This window comes from Scyliorhinus torazame, chromosome 15 (assembly GCF_047496885.1).
Source record: "Scyliorhinus torazame isolate Kashiwa2021f chromosome 15, sScyTor2.1, whole genome shotgun sequence".
Taxonomy (NCBI): domain Eukaryota; kingdom Metazoa; phylum Chordata; class Chondrichthyes; order Carcharhiniformes; family Scyliorhinidae; genus Scyliorhinus; species Scyliorhinus torazame.
In genome coordinates this window covers 210,028,994-210,053,055 of record NC_092721.1, presented here as the reverse complement: position 1 = coordinate 210,053,055, position 24,062 = coordinate 210,028,994, and the positions used below count along the sequence as shown (strand labels likewise).

Below are 24,062 nucleotides of genomic sequence, written 5' to 3'. Positions count from 1 at the left end.
ACAGCGGTAAAATGTTAGTATAGGCTAGAGAGCACAGGGTAATATGTCAGTGTAGGTTAGAGAACACAGGGTAATATGTCAATGAAGGTTAGAGAGCACAGGGTAATATGTCAGTATAGGTTAGAGAGCACAGCGGTAATATGTCAGTATATGTTAGAGAGCACAGGGTAATATGTCAGTATAGGTCAGCTGGCACAGGGTAATATGTCAGTATAGGTTAGAGAGCACAGGGTAATATGTCAGTATAGGTTAGAGAGCACAGGGTAATATGTCAGTATAGGTCAGCGAGCACAGGGTAATATGTCAGTGTAGGTTAGAGAGCACAGGGTAATATGTCAGTATAGGTCAGCGAGCACAGGGTAATATGTCAGTATAGGTTAGAGAGCACAGGGTAATATGTCAGTATAGGTTAGAGAGCACAGGGTAATATGTCACTATAGGTCAGCGAGTACAGGGTAATATGTCAGTATAGGTTAGAGAGCACAGGGTAATATGTCAGTATAGGTCAGCGAGCACAGGGTAATATGTCAGTGTAGGTTAGAGAGCACAGGGTAATATGTCAGTATAGGTCAGCGAGCACAGGGTAATATGTCAGTATAGGTTAGAGAGCACAGGGTAATATGTCAGTATAGGTTAGAGAGCACAGGGTAATATGTCACTATAGGTCAGCGAGTACAGGGTAATATGTCAGTATAGGTTAGAGAGCACAGCGGTAATACGTCAGGATAGGTCAAATGTCACAGGGTAATATAATATGTCAATATAGGTCAGCTGGCACAGGGTAATATGTCTATAGTTTAGAGAGCACAGGGTAATATGCCAGTATAGGTGAGAGAGCACAGGGTGATATGTCAGTATAGGTTAGAGAGCACAGGGTAATATGCCAGTATAGGTCAGCGGGCACAGGGGTAATACGTCAGTCTAGGTTCGTGAGCAGGAGATAATATGTCAGTATAGGTCAAATGTCACAGGGTAATATGTCAGTATAGGTTAGAGAGCGCAGGGTAATATGTCAGTATAGGTCAGCGAGCACAGGATAATATGCCAGTATAGGTTAGAGAGCGCAGGGTAATATGTCAGTATAGGTCAGCGAGCACAGGATAATATGCCAGTATAGGTTAGAGAGCACAGGATAATATGCCAGTATAGGTTAGAGAGCACAGGGTAATATGTCAGTATAGGTTAGAGAGCACAGGATAATATGCCAGTATAGGTTAGAGAGCACAGTGTAATATATCAGTATAGTTTAGAGAGCACAGGGTGATATGTCAGTATAGATCGGCGAGCACAGGGTAATATGCCAGTGTAGGTTAGAGAGCACAGGGTAATATGTCAGCCTTGGTCAATGGGCACAGGGATAAAAGAGGAATGGGACTTGTTGTAAGTTATGACGCAGGCAGCACAATATTGGAAGACTTCATGTTTACAGAAGTCAGCAATGCCAGACCAGGCATGAGCATGTGGGGGTAACGAAGTCACGAGTGGAGGTTTGAGCAGCAGATGAGACAGGGCTGAGCCATGTTATAGAGGTGATACAAATGGTACATGCATGGAACATAGAACATAGAACATAGAACAATACAGCGCAGTACAGGCCCTTCGGCCCACGATGTTGCACCGAAACAAAAGCCATCTAACCTACACTATGCCATTATCATCCATATGTTTATCCAATAAACTTTTAAATGCCCTCAATGTTGGCGAGTTCACTACTGTAGCAGGTAGGGCATTCCACGGCCTCACTACTCTTTGCGTAAAGAACCTACCTCTGACCTCTGTCCTATATCTATTACCCCTCAGTTTAAAGTTATGTCCCCTCGTGCCAGCCATATCCATCCGCGGGAGAAGGCTCTCACTGTCCACCCTATCCAACCCCCTGATCATTTTGTATGCCTCTATTAAGTCTCCTCTTAACCTTCTTCTCTCCAATGAAAACAACCTCAAGTCCATCAGCCTTTCCTCATAAGATTTTCCCTCCATACCAGGCAACATCCTGGTAAATCTCCTCTGCACCCGCTCCAAAGCCTCCACGTCCTTCCTATAATGCGGTGACCAGAACTGTACGCAATACTCCAAATGCGGCCGTACCAGAGTTCTGTACAGCTCCAACATGACCTCCCGACTCCGGAACTCAATCCCTCTACCAATAAAGGCCAACACTCCATAGGCCTTCTTCACAACCCTATCAACCTGGATGGCAACTTTCAGGGATCTATGTACATGGACACCTAGATCCCTCTGCTCATCCACACTTTCAAGAACTTTACCATTAGCCAAATATTCCGCATTCCTGTTATTCCTTCCAAAGTGAATCACCTCACACTTCTCTACATTAAACTCCATTTGCCACCTCTCAGCCCAGCTCTGCAGCTTATCTATATCCCTCTGTAACCTGCTACATCCTTCCAACACTGTCGACAACACCACCGACTTTAGTGTCGTCTGCAAATTTACTCTCCCACCCTTCTGCGCCTTCCTCTAGGTCATTGATAAAAATGACAAACAGCAACGGCCCCAGAACAGATCCTTGTGGTACGCCACTTGTGACTGTACTCCATTCTGAACATATCCCATCAACCACCACCCTCTGTCTTCTTTCAGCTAGCCAATTTCTGATCCACATCTCTAAATCACCCTCAATCCCCAGCCTCCGTATTTTTTGCAATAGCCTACCGTGGGGAACCTTATCAAACGCTTTGCTGAAATCCATATACACCACATCAACTGCTCTACCCTCGTCTACCTGTTCAGTCACCTTCTCAAAGAACTCAATAAGGTTTGTGAGGCATGACCTACCCTTCACAAAGCCATGCTGACTATCCCTGATCATATTATTCCTATCTAGATGATTATAAATCTTGTCTCTTATAATCCCCTCCAAGACTTTACCCACTACAGACGTGAGGCTCACCGGTCTATAGTTGCCGGGGTTGTCTCTGCTCCCCTTTTTGAACAAAGGGACCACATTTGCTGTCCTCCAGTCCTCTGGCACTATTCCTGTAGCCAATGATGACATAAAAATCAAAGCCAAAGGTCCAGCAATCTCTTCCCTGGCCTCCCAGAGAATCCTAGGATAAATCCCATCAGGTCCCGGGGACTTATCTATTTTCAGCCTGTCCAGAATTGCCAACACCTCTTCCCTACGTACCTTAATGCCATCTATTCTATTAGCCTGGGGCTCAGCATTCTCCTTCACAACATTATCTTTTTCCTGAGTGAATACTGACGAAAAATATTCATTTAGTATCTCGCCTATCTCTTCAGACTCCACACACAATTTCCCATCCCTGTCCTTGACTGGTCCTACTCTTTCCCTAGTCATTCGCTTATTCCTGACATACCTATAGAAAGCTTTTGGGTTTTCCTTGATCCTTCCTGCCAAATACTTCTCATGTCCCCTCCTTGCTCGTCTTAGCTCTCTCTTTAGATCCTTCCTCGCTACCTTGTAACTATCCATCGCCCCAACCGAAACTTCACACTTCATCTTCACATAGGCCTCCTTCTTCCTCTTAACAAGAGATTCCACTTCCTTGGTAAACCACGGTTCCCTCGCTCGACGCCTTCCTCCCTGTCTGACCGGTACATACTTATCAAGAACACGCAGTAGCTGATCCTTGAACAAGCCCCACTTATCCAGTGTGTCCAACACTTGCAGCCTACTTCTCCACCTTATCCCCCCCAAGTCACGTCTAATGGCATCATAATTGCCCTTCCCCCAGCTATAACTCTTGCCCTGCGGTGTATACTTATCTCTTTCCATCATTAACGTAAACATCACCGAATTGTGGTCACTGTCCCCAAAGTGCTCTCCTACCTCCAAATCCAACACCTGGCCTGGTTCATTACCCAAAACCAAATCCAACGTGGCCTCGCCTCTTGTTGGCCTGTCAACATATTGTTTCAGGAAACCCTGCTGCACACACTGTACAAAAAACGACCCATCTATTGTACTCGAACTATATCTTTTCCAGTCAATATTTGGAAAGTTAAAGTCTCCCATAATAACTACCCTGTTACTTTCACTCATATCCAGAATCATCTTCGCCATCCTTTCCTCTACATCCCTAGAACTATTAGGAGGCCTATAAAAAACTCCCAACAGGGTGACCTCTCCTTTCCTGTTTCTAACTTCAGCCCATACTACCTCGGAAGAAGAGTCCCCATCTAGCATCCTCTCCGCCACCGTAATACTGCTCTTGACTAGCAGCGCCACACCTCCCCCTCTTTTGCCTCCTTCTCTGAGCTTACTAAAACACTTAAACCCCGGAACCTGCAACATCCATTCCTGTCCCTGCTCTATCCATGTCTCCGAAATGGCCACAACATCGAAGTCCCAGGTACCAACCCATGCTGCCAGTTCCCCTACCTTGTTTCTTATACTCCTGGCATTGAAGTAGACACACTTCAAACCACCTACCTGAACACTGGCCCCCTCCTGCGATGTCAAATCTGTGCTCCTGACCTCTATACTCTCATTCTCCCTTACCCTAAAACTACAATCCAGGTTCCCATGCCCCTGCTGCATTAGTTTAAACCCCCCCAAAGAGCACTAACAAATCTCCCCCCCAGGATATTTGTGCCCCTCAGGTTCAGATGTAGACCATCCTGTCTGTAGAGGTCCCACCTTCCCCAGAAAGAGCCCCAGTTATCCAAAAATCTGAATCCCTCCCGCCTGCACCATCCCTGTAGCCACGTGTTTAAATGCTCTCTCTCCCTATTCCTCATCTCACTATCACGTGGCACGGGCAACAACCCAGAGATAACAACTCTGTTTGTTCTAGTTCTGAGCTTCCATCCTAGCTCCCTGAAAGCCTGCCTGACATCCTTGTCCCCTTTCCTACCTATGTCGTTAGTGCCAATGTGGACCACGACTTGGGGCTGCTCCCCCTCCCCCTAAGGACCCGGAAAACACGATCCGAGACATCACGTACCCTTGCACCTGGGAGGCAACATACCAAACGTGAGTCTCTCACGCTCCCACAAAATCTCCTATCTGTGCCCCTGACTATCGAGTCCCCAATTACTAATGCTCTGCTCCTCTCCCCCCTTCCCTTCTGAGCAACAGGGACAGACTCTGGAAGATCAACTCAGGGTCAAATGTGTAACCAAGGTTGCGAGCAGATTGCAGAATGGCATTGGAAGAAAATGGTGTGGAAAACCATGCCAAAGCGTGCGGACAGGTCCATAGGATGAAAAGGGAAAGGATTACCTTTGTCACTGATACAGAGGATGCCCTTTGTGACTCTGATAAGAACCATTTTGTTACTGTGACAGGGGCAGAAACTGGATTGGGGGAACTTCGCCACAGTAACACTTTCAGATACTGGATACACTTTGGTGTAAGACTGATATAACTCATCACTGTAACACTGTCTGATATACACCTCTTGTGTTTCTGATTGTCTTTTAGATATGCAACACATACCTTGGCCTGCATGTAGTCCCTGTTCCCTATTTGGTAGATGCTGAACGCTATGATTTGCTGAATGTGCTCTTGGAACGATCAGAAAGTTTAGGGTCCCAACTACTTCGACGCAAGAGTTTCTTCCCCTTGGGGTCACTAAAAGAAATTGTGGCCAATATTAGCCAAGAAAACTTCGAAGTAATGGAGCAGAATATCCAAAGTACATCTCTAAGCCCAAATGAGTTTAATCATGAGGAAGTGGTTATTGATGAAGGAGTTTTAAAATCCATCAAGCTGGTTGTTAAAGATGTCAATAAGGCGGTCTCACTGTTCATTGTCAATCCTGGGACACTGAAACTCATGCACAATCTTCCCTGGATCTATTCTGTTCGGAATGTGTACATTATTTATGAAGTTTTCTACACCACTAACATTCAGCTCCTGGTGTCCGACAGTAAACAGACCCAGGAATTTAGATCCAAAAGCCGAATTCCAATTGGATTTCTATGTAAGAAGTTCAAGTTGAGCTCAGGAGGGATAATCGGATCTGAAGTGCCTTTGAAGAAATCTCTAGTCAAAGAAAATTTTGTGAACACGTCATCGTATATCTATGAGGCAGTGGTCGGCAAGCACTTCGTGACATCTGTTCATCAATTACCTCAGAGAAATTACAAATCCACCTCTTTGTTCCGATCTATTTTGCCAGGTAAATGATTTAGAGAGGATATAATGGGCTGTGAAAAGAGGAAGAAATTTATGTTGGTGGGGTTTTAAGGCTTTGTTTGGCAAGTTCAATGAATCAGTGCAGGTTTCATAACACATGCCAAATATTAAGTCCAATCAGCACCATGGTTTTCCATCTGTTGACTCTCTTGACGTCACTATTTCCTCTCATCATCATTGGATCTCCCATTATTCCTCCAACGCTTAAGCACAGATAAACAACAATCTGCTTTTGTCCCAAACTCTTCTGTCGCTATTCTTTACAAAGCCTAAATCCAATCCAGACACAAATTCTCCTCTCATATCAAGGGAGTTTCTGCTAGCTCCCCCTCTTACAAGCTTAAAGACATGATGTGGAGATGCCGGCATTGGACTGGGGTGAGCACAGTAAGAAGTCTTACAACACCAGGTTAAAGTCCAACAGGTTTGTTTCGATGTCACTAGCTTTCGGAGCGCTGCTCCTTCCTCAGGTGAATGAAGAGGTATGTTCCAGAAACATATAGAAAGACAGAGTCAAAGTTGCCAGACAATGCTTGGAATGCGAGCATTAGCAGGTGATTAAATCTTTACAGATCCAGAGATGGGGTAACCCCAGGTTAAAGAGGTGTGAATTATGTCAAGCCAGGACAGTTGGTAGGATTTTGCAGGCCAGATGGTGGGGGATGGTTGTAATGCGACATGAATCCCAGGTCCCGGTTGAGGCCGCACTCATGTGTGCGGAACTTGGCTATAAGTTTCTGCTCGGCGATTCTGCGTTGTCGCGTGCCCTGAAGGCCGCCTTGGAGAACACATACCTGGAGATCAGAGGCTGAATGCCCTTGACTGCTGAAGTGTTCCCCGACTGGAAGGGAACATTCCTGCCTGGTGATTGTTGCGCGATGTCCGTTCATTCGTTGTCGCAGCGTCTGCATGGTCTCGCCAATGTACCACGCTTCGGGACATCCTTTCCTGCAGCGTATGAGGTAGACAACGTTGGCCGAGTCGCACGAGTATGTACCGTGTACTTGGTGTTCTCACGTGTAATGGTGGTATCCATGTCGATGATCTGGCACGTCTTGCAGAGATTGCCATGGCAGGGTTGTGTGGTGTCGTGGTCACTGTTCTGAAGACTGGGTAGTTTGCTGCAAACAATGGTTTGTTTGAGGTTGCGCGGTTGTTTGAAGGCAAGTAGTAGGTGTGTGGGGATGTCCTTGGCAAGATGTTCATCTTCATCGATGACGTGTTGAAGGCTGTGAAGAAGATGACGTAGTTTCTCCGCTCCGGGGAAGTACTGGACGACGAAGGGTATTCTGTCGGTTGTGTCCCATGTTTGTCTTCTGAGGAGGTCGGTGCGGTTTTTCGCTGTGGCGCATTGGAACTGTCGATCGATGAGTCGAGCGCCATATCCCGTTCGTACGAGGGCATCTTTCAACGTCTGTAGATGTCTGTTACGCTCCTCCTCGTCTGGATCTGTAAAGATTTAATCGCCTGCTAATGCTCGCATTCCAAGCATTGTCTGGCATCTTTGAATCTGTCTGTATATGTGTTTCTGGAACATACCTCTTAATTCACCTGAGGAAGGAGCAGCGCTCCGAAAGCTAGTGACATCGAAACAAACCTGTTGGACTTTAACCTGGTGTTGTAAGACTTCGTACGAAGCTTAAAGACAGGATACAAGACAAAACATTACATTACATGCATGAATGATTTGGACTTAAATGTAGGGGTATGATCAAGAACTTCATGGATGACACGGAAATTGGTAAGGTGGAAAATAATGAGGTGGATAGTTTAGACTGTAGGAGGATATCATTGGACTGATCAGGTGGGTGGAGCAGTTGCAAATGGAATTCAACCCAGAAAAGTGAGATAATGCACATGGGAGGGCTGACAAAGAAAAGGATCAGACGATGAATGATGGAACCCTGGAGGGTACTGAAGATCAGAGGGACCTTACAGTTCATATCCATAGATCCCTGAAGGTGGCAGGGCAGGTAGATCAGGTGCTAAAGAAGACATATGATATACTTGTCTCTATTAGCTGAGGCATAGGACATGATCTAGCGGGTGTGCCTGACTCGGGATGTGATGCGGTGGATAAATCTCGCGAGAGAGCATTATAAAAATCTGGGTTCTGCCCGCGGTGGGCAGGATCCAGATCGCGATGACTCGCGAGATCCCGTTAAATCCCGTTAGATCTCATGAGGTGTGACGAACTGGACCCTGCCCACAATGGATGGGACCCAGATTTGCATATTCAAGAGAATTGTTAGCCACACTTGAATATGTCTATACCGGATCTACCAAAGCTCGGGATCAAATCACCACACCTTGGAGGCCGCGGCTGGGCGGTGTTTAGCACTAGTCTCCACAAATGTGGAGCAGGCAGAACTGCACTTGGGGTGGGGGGGGATCTCTCAGGCGATCGGAGGCCCCGGGTAGTTGGCCTCTGGGCAAGTTGGTACACTGGCACTGCTAATACCACCGTAGCACTTTCGCACTGCCATCCTGGCGCTGCCACCTGGGCACCCTGGCACTGTCAGGGTGCTCAGGTGGCATCTTGCCCATGTTGGGGGTCGGGCCCGGGGGTGCCCTGCCCTTATGAGGTGGGGTGAGGGGGGCTCGAGGACCCCTAAGTTGAGGCATTGCGGGGGTTGCACTGGGGGCGGGCGGTGGGGTTGAGAGGTCGGGGTGCACTGAGCATCTCAGTGCAGGAAATGAAGATAATTCCGGCCTTGGCATTGCCTTCCTCGCCAAGGCCCAATAAAATAACAGTCCCGTTGTGGTATTATCAGGTATTACAGTACCCAAGAGGCTGAAGACCATTGGTTAAACCTAGGAGTTTACCATTGGCTGTTGGTATGTAGCTCCGCCTTGACAGGCGGGGTATAAGAACCGGTGCCGTCCCAGCAGCCCTCATTTTCTGTACCGAAGCTGCTGGGGAACAGTCCTAGTCGATTAAAGTCTTCAGCTATGTTACAACCTCGTCTTTGATTGTAATTGATCGTGCATCAATTTAATCGACTAGACTTAAGCTGAAAGGATGGATCTCCGAATCAAGCCGGAGTGTCTACAACTCAGCCCCCACGCGGAGAACTCGGCGGCGATATTTAAGCACTGGCTGGCGTGCTTTAAAGGCTACCTCAAGACGGCCGGAGGTACCCCCTCAGGAGAACAGAAACTGCATCTCCTGCACTCGAGGGTAAGCCCTGGGATCTACACCCTCATCGACGAGGCGGAGGACTTCGATGCTGCGATACTGTTAAAAGGACATTATATCCACCCTATAAACCAGGTCTACGCACGTCACCTGCTTGCAACTAGACGGCAAAGCCCTGGGGAATCATTGGAGGAGATCTACTGTGCGCTACTGGTGCTGGGCAGAAACTGTGGCTGCCCGCAAGTTTCGGGGAGCGAGCACACGGAACCTCTAAACCGGGATGCCTTCATAGCAGGTATGAGCTCCTCAGAGATCCGCCAAAGACTTTTAGAAAAAGACACCCTGGGATTTAGAGAGGCACGGGCACTGGCAGGGTCCATGGATGTTGCCTCCAGAAACGCGCAGTCCTATGCGCCCGACGGCCCCCTGGGCTGCGTGGCATCCCCCAGCGGCAGCCCCACAGACCTTCTCCGTGTTCCCGCAGGCCTGCGCTGTAAGACGGCCCGCTAACTCCGTCGGGCCCGGTTTCTTCTGCGGGCAGGCGAAGCATCTCCGCACGCGCTGCCCGGGACGCACCTCCACCTGCAAAGGGTACGGCAAGAAGGGCCATTTTGTGGGGGTCTGCCAGGCACGAGCCATGGCCGCGGTCTCCAGCGACTCCGGAACGCCGCGGCAACCTTCCCTTCGGGCCCCAGGCGGCCAGCACTCACCGCCACCCCCCTATCCTAGGGCCACGTCCGACCCACGGGCGTGGCCACCTTGCCCCTCGGACACCACGCTGGACGGATGGGCACCGCCATTTTGTCCATCCCCGCCGCCATTTTGTCCATCCCCGACCACCATGTACGACCCATGGGAGACGCCATCTTGGATGGGGCCCCAGGCCCCCAGCACGGCCGACTACACTCTGCCCGATCATATCCCGCAACTGCTCCATCTGGCTTCGGTGACGCTGGACCAAAATCGACCTCGGACACTCGCAACAGCAACGACGATGGTCTTCATCAACGGCCACGAGACGTCTTGCCTGATCGACTCTGGGAGCACGGAAAGCTTTGTCCACCCCGACACGGTAAGGCGCTGTTCACTTGTTACCCACCCTGTAAACCAAAGAATCTCCCTGGCTCCGGGTCTCACTCGGGGTTCTGCCTAGCAAACCTCACTGTCCAAGGCAAATTCCGCAACAAGCTACCCACCACCATCCCGCAACAAGCAACCCACCATCATCCCGCAACACGCTACCCACCACCATCCCGCTACAAGCTACCCACCATCATCCCGCAACACGCTACCCACCACCATCCCGCAACAAGCTACCCACCATCATCCCGCAACACGCTACCCACCATCATCCCGCAACAAGCAACCCACCATCATCCCGCAACACGCTACCCACCATCATCCCGCAACAAGCAACCCACCATCATCCCGCAACACGCTACCCACCATCATCCCGCAACACGCTACCCACCATCATCCCGCAACAAGCAACCCACCATCATCCGGCAACACGCTACCCACCATCATCCCGCAACAAGCAACCCACCATCACCCCGCAACACGCTACCCACCATCATCCCGCAACACGCGACCCACCATCATCCCGCAACACGTTACCCACCATCATCCCGCAACAAGGAACCCACCATCATCCCGCAACACGCTACCCACCATCATCCCGCAACACACTCCCCACCATCATCCCGCAACAAGCTACCTACCATCATCCCGCAACACACTACCCACCATCATCCCGCAACAAGCAACCCACCATCATCCCGCAACACGCTACCCACCATCATCCCGCAACACGCTACCACCATCATCCCGCAACACACAACCCACCATCATCCAGCAACAAGCAACCCACCATCTTCCCGCAACACGCTACCCACCATCATCCCGCAACACGTTACCCACCACCATCCCGCAACACACTACCCACCATCATCCAGCAACAAGCAACCCACCATCATCCCGCAACACGCTACCCACCATCATCCCGCAACAAGCAACCCACCATCATCCCGCAACACGCTACCCACCACCACCCCGCAACACGCTACCCACCATCATCCCGCAACACGCTACCCACCATCATCCCGCAACACGCTACCCACCACCATCCCGCAACAAGCAACCCACCATCATCCCGCAACACGCTACCCACCATCATCCCGCAACACGTTACCCACCATCATCCCGCAACAAGCAACCCACCATCATCCCGCAACACGCTACCCACCATCATCCCGCAACACGCTACCCACCATCATCCCGCAACAAGCAACCCACCATCATCCCGCAACACGCTACCCACCATCATCCCGCAACAAGCAACCCACCATCATCCCGCAACACGCTACCCACCATCATCCCGCAACACGCAACCCACCATCATCCCGCAACACGCAACCCACCATCATCCCGCAACACGCAACCCACCATCATCCCGCAACAAGCAACCCACCATCATCCCGCAACACGCTACCCACCATCATCCCGCAACAAGCAACCCACCATCATCCCGCAACACGCTACCCCCCATCATCCCGCAACAAGCTACCCACCATCAACCCGCAACACGCTACACCCCATCATCCCGCAACATGCTACCCACCACCATCCCACAACACGCTACCCACCACCATCCTGCAACAAGCTACCCACCACCATCCCGCAACACGCTACCCACCATCATCACGCAACACGCTACCCACCACCATCCCACAACACGCTACCCACCACCATCCTGCAACAAGCTACCCACCACCATCCCGCAACACGCTACCCGCCATCATCCCGCAACACGCTACCCACCACCATCCCACAACATGCTTCCCACCACCATCCCGCAACACGCTACCCACGATCATCCCGCAACACGCTACCCACCACCATCCTGCAACAAGCTACTCACCACCATCCCGCAACACGCTACCCACCATCATCCCGCAACACGCTACCCACCATCATCCCGCAACACGCTACCCACCACCATCCCACAAAACGCTACCCACCACCATCCCGCAACACGCTACCCACCACCATCCCGCAACAATCTACCCACCATCATCCCGCAACAAGCAACCCACCATCACCCCGCAACACGCTACCCACCACCATCCCGCAACACGATACCCACCATCATCCCGCAACAAGCAACCCACCATCACCCCGCAACACGCTACCCACCACCATCCCGCAACACACTACCCACCATCATCCCGCAACAAGCAACCCACCATCATCCCGCAACACGCTACCCACCATCATCCCGCAACACGCTACCCACCACCATCCCGCAACACACTACCCACCATCACCCCGCAACACGCTACCCACCACCATCCCGCAACACGCTACCCACCATCACCCCGCAACACACTACCCACCATCATCCCGCAACAAGCAACCCACCATCATCCCGCAACACGCTACCCACCATCATCCCGCTACAAGCAACCCACCATCATCCCGCAAAACGCTACCCACCATCATCCCGCAACACGCTACCCACCACCATCCCGCAACAAGCAACCCACCACCATCCCGCAACACACTACCCACCATCATCCAGCAACACGCTACCCACCACCATCCCGCAACACGCTACCCACCACCATCCCGCAACACACTACCCACCATCATCCAGCAACAAGCAACCCACCACCATCCCGCAACACGCTACCCACCACCATCCCGCAACACACTACCCACCATCATCCCGCAACACGCAACCCACCATCATCCCGCAACACGCAACCCACCATCATCCCGCAACACGCTACCCACCATCATCCCGCAACAAGCAACCCACCATCATCCCGCAACACACTACCCACCATCATCCCGCAACACGCTACCCACCATCATCCCGCAACATGATACCCACCACCATCCCGCAACACGCTACCCACCACCATCCCGCAACAAGCTACCCACCATCATCCCGCAACAAGCAACCCACCATCACCCCGCAACACGCTACCCACCATCTCGCAACACACTACCCACCATCATCCCGCAACACGCTACCCACCACCATCCCGCAACACACTACCCACCATCATCCCGCAACAAGCAACCCACCACCATCCCGCAACACACTACCCACCATCATCCTGCAACACGCTACCCACCACCATCCCGCAACACACTACCCACCATCATACCGCAACACACTACCCACCACCATCCCGCAACACGTTACCCACCATCATCCCGCAACAAGCAACCCACCATCATCCCGCAACACGCTACCCACCATCATCCCGCAACACGCTACCCACCATCATCCCGCAACACGCTACCCACCATCATCCCGCAACACGCTACCCACCATCATCCCGCAACACGCAACCCACCATCATCCCGCAACACGCAACCCACCATCATCCCGCAACACGCAACCCACCATCATCCCGCAACAAGCAACCCACCATCATCCCGCAACACGCTACCCACCACCATCCCGCAACACACTACCCACCATCATCCCGCAACAAGCAACCCACCATCATCCAGCAACACGCTACCCCCCAGCATCCCGCAAGAAGCTACCCACCATCATCCCGCAACACGCTACACTCCATCATCCCGCAACACGCTACCCACCACCATCCCACAACACGCTACCCACCACCATCCTGCAACAAGCTACCCACCACCATCCCGCAACACGCTACCCACCATCATCCCACAACACGCTACCCACCACCATCCTGCAACAAGCTACCCACCACCATCGCGCAACACGCTACCCACCATCATCCCGCAACACGCTACCCACCACCATCCCACAACATGCTTCCCACCACCATCCCGCAACACGCTACCCACGATCATCCCGCAACACGATACCCATCACCATCCTGCAACAAGCTACTCACCACCATCCCGCAACACGCTACCCACCATCATCCTGCAACAAGCAACCCACCATCATCCCGCAACACGCTACCCACCATCATCCCGCAACACGCTACCCACCACCATCCCACAACACGCTACCCACCACCATCCCGCAAGACGCTACCCACCACCATCCCGCAACACGCTACCCACCACCATCCCGCAACACACTACCCACCACCATCCCGCTACAAGCTACCCACCATCATCCCGCAACACGCGACCCACCACCATCCCGCAACAAGCTACCCACCACCATCCCGCAACACGCGACCCACCACCATCCCGCAACACGCTACCCACCACCATCCCGCAACAAGCTACCCACCACCATCCCACAACAAGCAACCCACCATCATCCCGCAACACGCTACCCACCATCATCCAGCAACACGCTACCCACCACCATCCCGCAACACACTACCCACCACCATCCCGCAACACGCTACCCACCATCATCCCGCAACACGCTACCCACCATCATCCCGCTACAAGCAACCCACCATCATCCCGCAACAAGCAACCCACCATCACCCCGCAACACGCTACCCACCATCACCCCGCAACACACTACCCACCATCATCCCGCAACAAGCAACCCACCATCATCCCGCAACACGCTACCCACCATCATCCCGCAACACGCTACCCACCATCATCCCGCTACAAGCAACCCACCACCATCCCGCAACAAGCAACCAACCACCATCCCGCAACACACTACCCACCATCATCCCGCTACAAGCAACCCACCATCATCCCGCAACACACTACCCACCATCATCCCGCTACAAGCAACCCACCACCATCCCGCTACAAGCTACCCACCATCATCCCGCAACACACTACCCACCATCATCCAGCAACACGCTACCCACCACCATCCGGCAACACGCTACCCACCACCATCCCGCAACACACTACCCACCATCATCCAGCAACAAGCAACCCACCATCATCCCGCAACAAGCAACCCACCATCATCCCGCAACACACTACCCACCATCATCCCGCAACACGCTACCCACCATCATCCCGCAACACACTACCCACCATCATCCCGCAACACGCTACCCACCACCATCCCGCAACACACTACCCACCATCATCCCGCAACACGCTACCCACCATCATCCTGCAACACGCTACCCACCACCATCCCGCAACACGCAACCCACCATCATCCCGCAACACGCAACCCACCATCATCCCGCAACACGCAACCCACCATCATCCCGCAGCACGCAACCCACCATCATCCCGCAACACGCTACCCACCATCATCCCGCAACAAGCAACCCACCATCATCCCGCAACACACTACCCACCATCATCCCGCAACACGCTACCCAACATCATCCCGCAACATGATACCCACCACCATCCCGCAACACGCTACCCACCACCATCCTGCAACAAGCTACCCACCATCATCCCGCAACAAGCAACCCACCATCACCCCGCAACACGCTACCCACCATCTCGCAACACACTACCCACCATCATCCCGCAACACGCTACCCACCACCATCCCGCAACACACTACCCACCATCATCCCGCAACAAGCAACCCACCACCATCCCGGAACACACTACCCACCATCATCCCGCAACAAGCTACCCACCATCATCCCGCTACAAGCAACCCACCACCATCCCGCAACACACTACCCACCATCATCCCGCAACAAGTAACCCACCACCATCCCGCAACACACTACCCACCATCATCCCGCAACAAGCTACCCACCATCATCCCGCTACAAGCAACCCACCACCATCCCGCAACACGCTACCCACCACCATCCCGCAACACGCTACCCACCACCATCCCGCAACACACTACCCACCATCATCCTGCAACACGCTACCCACCACCATCCCGCAACACACTACCCACCACCATCCCGCAACACAATACCCACCATCATCCTGCAACACGCTACCCACCACCATCCCGCAACACACTACCCACCACCATCCCGCAACACGCTACCCACCATCATCCCGCAACCCGCTACCCACCACCATCCCGCAACACGCTACCCACCACCATCCCGCAACACACTACCCACCATCATCCCGCAACAAGCAACCCACCACCATCCCGCAACACACTACCCACCATCATCCTGCAACAAGCTACCCACCATCATCCCGCTACAAGCAACCCACCATCATCCCGCAACACGCAACCCACCACCATCCCGCAACACGCTACCCACCACCATCCCGCAACACACTACCCACCATCATCCTGCAACACGCTACCCACCACCATCCCGCAACACACTACCCACCACCATCCCGCAACACACTACCCACCACCATCCCGCAACACGCTAACCCCACCATCCTGCAACACACTACCCACCATCATCCTGCAACACGCTACCCACCACCATCCCGCAACACACTACCCACCACCATCCCGCAACACACTACCCACCATCATCCTGCAACACACTACCCACCACCATCCCGCAACACACTACCCACCATCATCCCGCAACACACTACCCACCATCATCCTGCAACACACTACCCACCACCATCCCGCAACACGCTACCCACCACCATCCTGCAACACGCTACCCCCACCATCCCGCAACAAGCAACCCACCACCATCCCGCAACACACTACCCACCATCATCCTGCAACAAGCTACCCACCATCATCCCGCAACACGCTACCCACCACCATCCCGCAACAAGCTACCCACCATCATCCCGCAACACGCTACCCACCATCATCCCGCAACAAGCAACCCACCATCACCCCGCAACACGCTACCCACCATCATCCCGCAACTCGCTACCCACCATCATCCCGCAACACGTTACCCACCATCATCCCGCAACAAGCAACCCACCATCATCCCGCAACACGCTACCCACCATCATCCCGCAACACACTCCCCTCCATCATCCCGCAACAAGCTACCTGCCATCATCCCGCAACAAGCAACCCACCATCATCCCGCAACACGCTACCCACCATCATCCCGCAACACGCTACCACCATCATCCCGCAACACACAACCCACCATCATCCAGCAACAAGCAACCCACCATCATCCCGCAACACGCTACCCACCATCATCCCGCAACACGTTACCCACCACCATCCCGCAACACGCTACCCACCACCATCCCGCAACAAGCAACCCACCACCATCCCACAACACGTTACCCACCATCATCCCGCAACAAGCAACCCACCATCATCCCGCAACACGCTACCCACCATCATCCCGCAACACGCTACCCACCACCATCCCGCAACAAGCAACCCACCATCATCCCGCAACACGCTACCCACCATCATCCCGCAACACGTTACCCACCATCATCCCGCAACAAGCAACCCACCATCATCCCGCAACACGCTACCCACCATCATCCCGCAACACGCTACCCACCATTATCCCGCAACAAGCAACCCACCATCATCCCGCAACACGCTACCCACCATCATCCCGCAACAAGCAACCCACCATCATCCCGCAACACGCTACCCACCATCATCCCGCAACACGCAACCCACCATCATCTCGCAACACGCAACCCACCATCATCCCGCAACACGCAACCCACCATCATCCCGCAACAAGCAACCCACCATCATCCCGCAACACGCTACCCACCATCATCCCGCAACAAGCAACCCACCATCATCCCGCAACACGCTACCCCCCATCATCCCGCAACAAGCTACCCACCATCAACCCGCAACACGCTACACCCCATCATCCCGCAACACGCTACCCACCACCATCCCACAACACGCTACCCACCACCATCCTGCAACAAGCTACCCGCCACCATCCCGCAACACGCTACCCACCATCATCACGCAACACGCTACCCACCACCATCCCACAACACGCTACCCACCACCATCCTGCAACAAGCTACCCACCACCATCCCGCAACACGCTACCCGCCATCATCCCGCAACACGCTACCCACCACCATCCCACAACATGCTTCCCACCACCATCCCGCAACACGCTACCCACGATCATCCCGCAACACGCTACTCACCACCATCCCGCAACACGCTACCCACCATCATCCCGCAACACGCTACCCACCATCATCCCGCAACACGCTACCCACCACCATCCCACAAAACGCTACCCACCACCATCCCGCAACAATCTACCCACCATCATCCCGCAACAAGCAACCCACCATCACCCCGCAACACGCTACCCACCACCATCCCGCAACACGATACCCACCATCATCCCGCAACAAGCAACCCACCATCACCCCGCAACACGCTACCCACCATCATCCCGCAACACACTACCCACCATCATCCCGCAACAAGCAACCCACCATCATCCCGCAACACGCTACCCACGATCATCCCGCAACACGCTACCCACCACCATCCTGCAACAAGCTACTCACCACCATCCCGCAACACGCTACCCACCATCATCCCGCAACACGCTACCCACCATCATCCCGCAACACGCTACCCACCACCATCCCACAAAACGCTACCCACCACCATCCCGCAACAATCTACCCACCATCATCCCGCAACAAGCAACCCACCATCACCCCGCAACACGCTACCCACCACCATCCCGCAACACGATACCCACCATCATCCCGAAACAAGCAACCCACCATCACCCCGCAACACGCTACCCACCACCATCACGCAACACACTACCCACCATCATCCCGCAACAAGCAACCCACCATCATCCCGCAACACGCTACCCACCATCATCCCGCAACACGCTACCCACCACCATCCCGCAACACACTACCCACCATCACCCCGCAACACGCTACCCACCACCATCCCGCAACACGCTACCCACCATCACCCCGCAACACACTACCCACCATCATCCTGCTACAAGCAACCGACCATCATCCCGCAAAACGCTACCCACCATCATCCCGCAACACGCTACCCACCACCATCCCGCAACAAGCAACCCACCACCATCCCGCAACACACTACCCACCATCATCCAGCAACACGCTACCCACCACCATCCCGCAACACGCTACCCACCACCATCCCGCAACACACTACCCACCATCATCCAGCAACAAGCAACCCACCACCATCCCGCAACACGCTACCCACCACCATCCCGCAACACACTACCCACCATCATCCCGCAACACGCAACCCACCATCATCCCGCAACACGCAACCCACCATCATCCGGCAACACGCCTGCCACCATCATCCCGCAACAAGCAACCCACCATCATCCCGCAACACACTACCCACCATCATCCCGCAACACGCTACCCACCATCATCCCGCAACATGATACCCACCACCATCCCGCAACAAGCAACCCACCACCATCCCGCAACACACTACCCACCATCATGCTGCAACACGCTACCCACCACCATCCCGCAACACACTACCCACCGTTATCCCGCAACACACTACCCACCACCATCCCGCAACACGTTACCCACCATCATCCCGCAACAAGCAACCCACCATCATCCCGCAACACGCTACCCACCATCATCCCGCAACACGCTACCCACCATCATCCCGCAACACGCTACCCACCATCATCCCGCAACAAGCAACCCACCATCATCCCGCAACACACTACCCACCATCATCCCGCAACAAGCAACCCACCATCATCCCGCAACAAGCAACCCACCATCACCCCGCAACACGCTACCCACCACCATCCCGCAACACACTACCCACCACCATCCCGCAACACACTACCCACCGTTATCCCGCAACACACTACCCACCACCATCCCGCAACACGTTACCCACCATCATCCCGCAACAAGCAACCCACCATCATCCCGCAACACGCTACCCACCATCATCCCGCAACACGCTACCCACCATCATCCCGCAACACGCTACCCACCATCATCCCGCAACACGCTACCCACCATCATCCCGCAACACGCAACCCACCATCATCCCGCAACACGCAACCCACCATCATCCCGCAACACGCAACCCACCATCATCCCGCAACAAGCAACCCACCATCAACCCGCAACACGCTACCCACCATCATCCCGCAACAAGCAACCCACCATCATCCCGCAACACACTACCCACCATCATCCCGCAACAAGCAACCCACCATCATCCCGCAACAAGCAACCCACCATCACCCCGCAACACGCTACCCACCACCATCCCGCAACACACTACCCACCATCATCCCGCAACAAGCAACCCACCATCATCCCGCAACACGCTACCCACCATCATCCCGCAACAAGCAACCCACCATCACCCCGCAACACGCTACCCACCACCATCCCGCAACACACTACCCACCATCATCCCGCAACAAGCAACCCACCATCATCCCGCAACACGCTACCCACCATCATCCCGCAACACGCTACCCACCATCATCCCGCAACACGCTACCCACCACCATCCCGCAACACACTACCCACCATCACCCCGCAACACGCTACCCACCACCATCCCGCAACACGCTACCCACCATCACCCCGCAACACACTACACACCATCATCCCGCAACAAGCAACCCACCATCATCCCGCAACACGCTACCCACCATCATCCCGCTACAAGCAACCCACCATCATCCCGCAAAACGCTACCCACCATCATCCCGCAACACGCTACCCACCACCATCCCGCAACAAGCAACCCACCACCATCCCGCAACACACTACCCACCATCATCCAGCAACACGCTACCCACCACCATCCCGCAACACGCTACCCACCACCATCCCGCAACACACTACCCACCATCATCCAGCAACAAGCAACCCACCACCATCCCGCAACACGCTACCCACCACCATCCCGCAACACACTACCCACCATCATCCCGCTACACGCAACCCACCATCATCCCGCAACACGCAACCCACCATCATCCCGCAACACGCTACCCACCATCATCCCGCAACAAGCAACCCACCATCATCCCGCAACACACTACCCACCATCATCCCGCAACAAGCAACCCACCATCATCCCGCAACACGCTACCCACCATCATCCCGCAACACGCTACCCACCATCATCCCGCAACAAGCAACCCACCATCATCCCGCAACACACTACCCACCATCATCCCGCAACACGCTACCCACCACCATCCCGCAACACGCTACCCACCACCATCCCGCAACACACTACCCACCATCATCCCGCTACACGCAACCCACCATCATCCCGCAACACGCAACCCACCATCATCCCGCAACACGCTACCCACCATCATCCCGCAACAAGCAACCCACCATCATCCCGCAACACACTACCCACCATCATCCCGCAACACGCTACCCACCATCATCCCGCAACAAGCAACCCACCATCATCCCGCAACACGCTACCCACCATCATCCCGCAACATGATACCCACCACCATCCCGCAACAAGCAACCCACCACCATCCCGCAACACACTACCCACCATCATGCTGCAACACGCTACCCACCACCATCCCGCAACACACTACCCACCGTCATCCCGCAACACACTACCCACCACCATCCCGCAACACGTTACCCACCATCATCCCGCAACAAGCAACCCACCATCATCCCACAACACGCTACCCACCATCATCCCGCAACACGCTACCCACCATCATCCCGCAACACGCTACCCACCATCATCCCGCAACACGCTACCCACCATCATCCCGCAACACGCAACCCACCATCATCCCGCAACACGCAACCCACCATCATCCCGCAACACGCAACCCACCATCATCCCGCAACAAGCAAGCCACCATCAACCCGCAACACGCTACCCACCATCATCCCGCAACAAGCAACCCACCATCATCCCGCAACACACTACCCACCATCATCCCGCAACAAGCAACCCACCATCATCCAGCAACACGCTACACTCCATCATCCCGCAACACGCTACCCACCACCATCCCACAACACGCTACCCACCACCATCCTGCAACAAGCTACCCACCACCATCCCGCAACACGCTACCCACCATCATCCCGCAACACGCTACCCACCACCATCCCACAACACGCTACCCACCACCATCCTGCAACAAGCTACCCACCACCATCCCGCAACACGCTACCCACCATCATCCCGCAACACGCTACCCACCACCATCCCACAACATGCTTCCCACCACCATCCCGCAACACGCTACCCACCATCATCCCGCAACAAGCAACCCACCATCATCCCGCAACACGCTACCCACCATCATCCCGCAACACGCTACCCACCACCATCCCGCAACACGCTACCCACCACCATCTCGCAAGACGCTACCCACCACCATCCCGCAACACACTACCCACCACCATCCCGCAACACACTACCCACCATCATCCCGCTACAAGCTACCCACCATCATCCCGCAACACGCTACCCACCACCATCCCGCAACACGCTACCCACCACCATCCCGCAACAAGCTACCCACCACCATCCCGCAACACACTACCCACCACCATCCCGCAACACACTACCCACCATCATCCCGCAACAAGCAACCCACCACCATCCCGCAACAAGCAACCCACCACCATCCCGCAACACACTACCCACCACCATCCCGCAACACACTACCCACCATCATCCCGCTACAAGCAACCCACCATCATCCCGCAACACACTACCCACCATCATCCCGCTACAAGCAACCCACCACCATCCCGCTACAAGCTACCCACCATCATCCCGCAACACACTACCCACCATCATCCAGCAACACGCTACCCACCACCATCCGGCAACACGCTACCCACCACCATCCCGCAACACACTACCCACCATCATCCAGCAACAAGCAACCCACCATCATCCTGCAACACGCTACCCACCATCATCCCGCAACAAGCAACCCACCATCATCCCGCAACACGCTACCCACCACCATCCCGCAACACACTACCCACCATCATCCCGCAACACGCTACCCACCATCATCCTGCAACACGCTACCCACCACCATCCCGCAACACGCAACCCACCATCATCCCGCAACACGCAACCCACCATCATCCCGCAACACGCAACCCACTATCATCCCGCAACACACTACCCACCATCATCCCGCAACAAGCAACCCACCATCATCCCGCAACACGCTACCCACCATCATCCCGCAACAAGCAACCCACCATCATCCCGCAACACACTACCCACCATCATCCCGCAACACGCTACCCAACATCATCCCGCAACATGATACCCACCACCATCCCGCAACACGCTACCCACCACCATCCCGCAACAAGCTACCCACCATCATCCCGCAACAAGCAACCCACCATCACCCCGCAACACGCTACCCACCATCTCGCAACACACTACCCACCATCATCCCGCAACACGCTACCCACCACCATCCCGCAACACACTATCCACCATCATCCCGCAACAAGCTACCCACCATCATCCCGCTACAAGCAACCCACCACCATCCCGCAACACGCTACCCACCACCATCCCGCAACACGCTACCCACCACCATCCCGCAACACACTACCCACCATCATCCTGAAACACGCTACCCACCACCATCCCGCAACACACTACCCACCACCGTCCCGCAACACGCTACCCACCACCATCCCGCAACAAGCAACCCACCACCATCCCGCAACACGCTACCCACCACCATCCCGCAACACACTACCCACCACCATCCCGCAACACACTACCCACCAACATCCCGCAACACACTACCCACCAACATCCCGCAACACACTACCCACCATCATCCTGCAACACACTACCCACCATCATCCTGCAACACGCTACCCCCACCATCCCGCAACAAGCAACCCACCACCATCCCGCAACACATTACCCACCACCATCCCGCAACACGCTACCCACCACCATCCCGCAAC

The 24,062-nt window shown here is 54.4% G+C and overlaps 1 protein-coding gene across 5 annotated transcripts in view; it reads left to right on the top strand.

Annotated features, from left to right (window-relative positions):
• LOC140392170 (uncharacterized protein C11orf42-like) overlaps positions 1-24,062 on the top strand; it is a 413,275-nt gene that overhangs the window by 124,713 nt on the left and 264,500 nt on the right. For all 5 annotated transcript variants that reach the window (XM_072477549.1, XM_072477546.1, XM_072477547.1 and 2 more), the window contains exon 2: positions 5,411-6,110. In XM_072477549.1, coding sequence (XP_072333650.1) covers positions 5,411-6,110 — 700 coding nt within the window. The remainder of the gene's footprint in view (positions 1-5,410; positions 6,111-24,062) is intronic.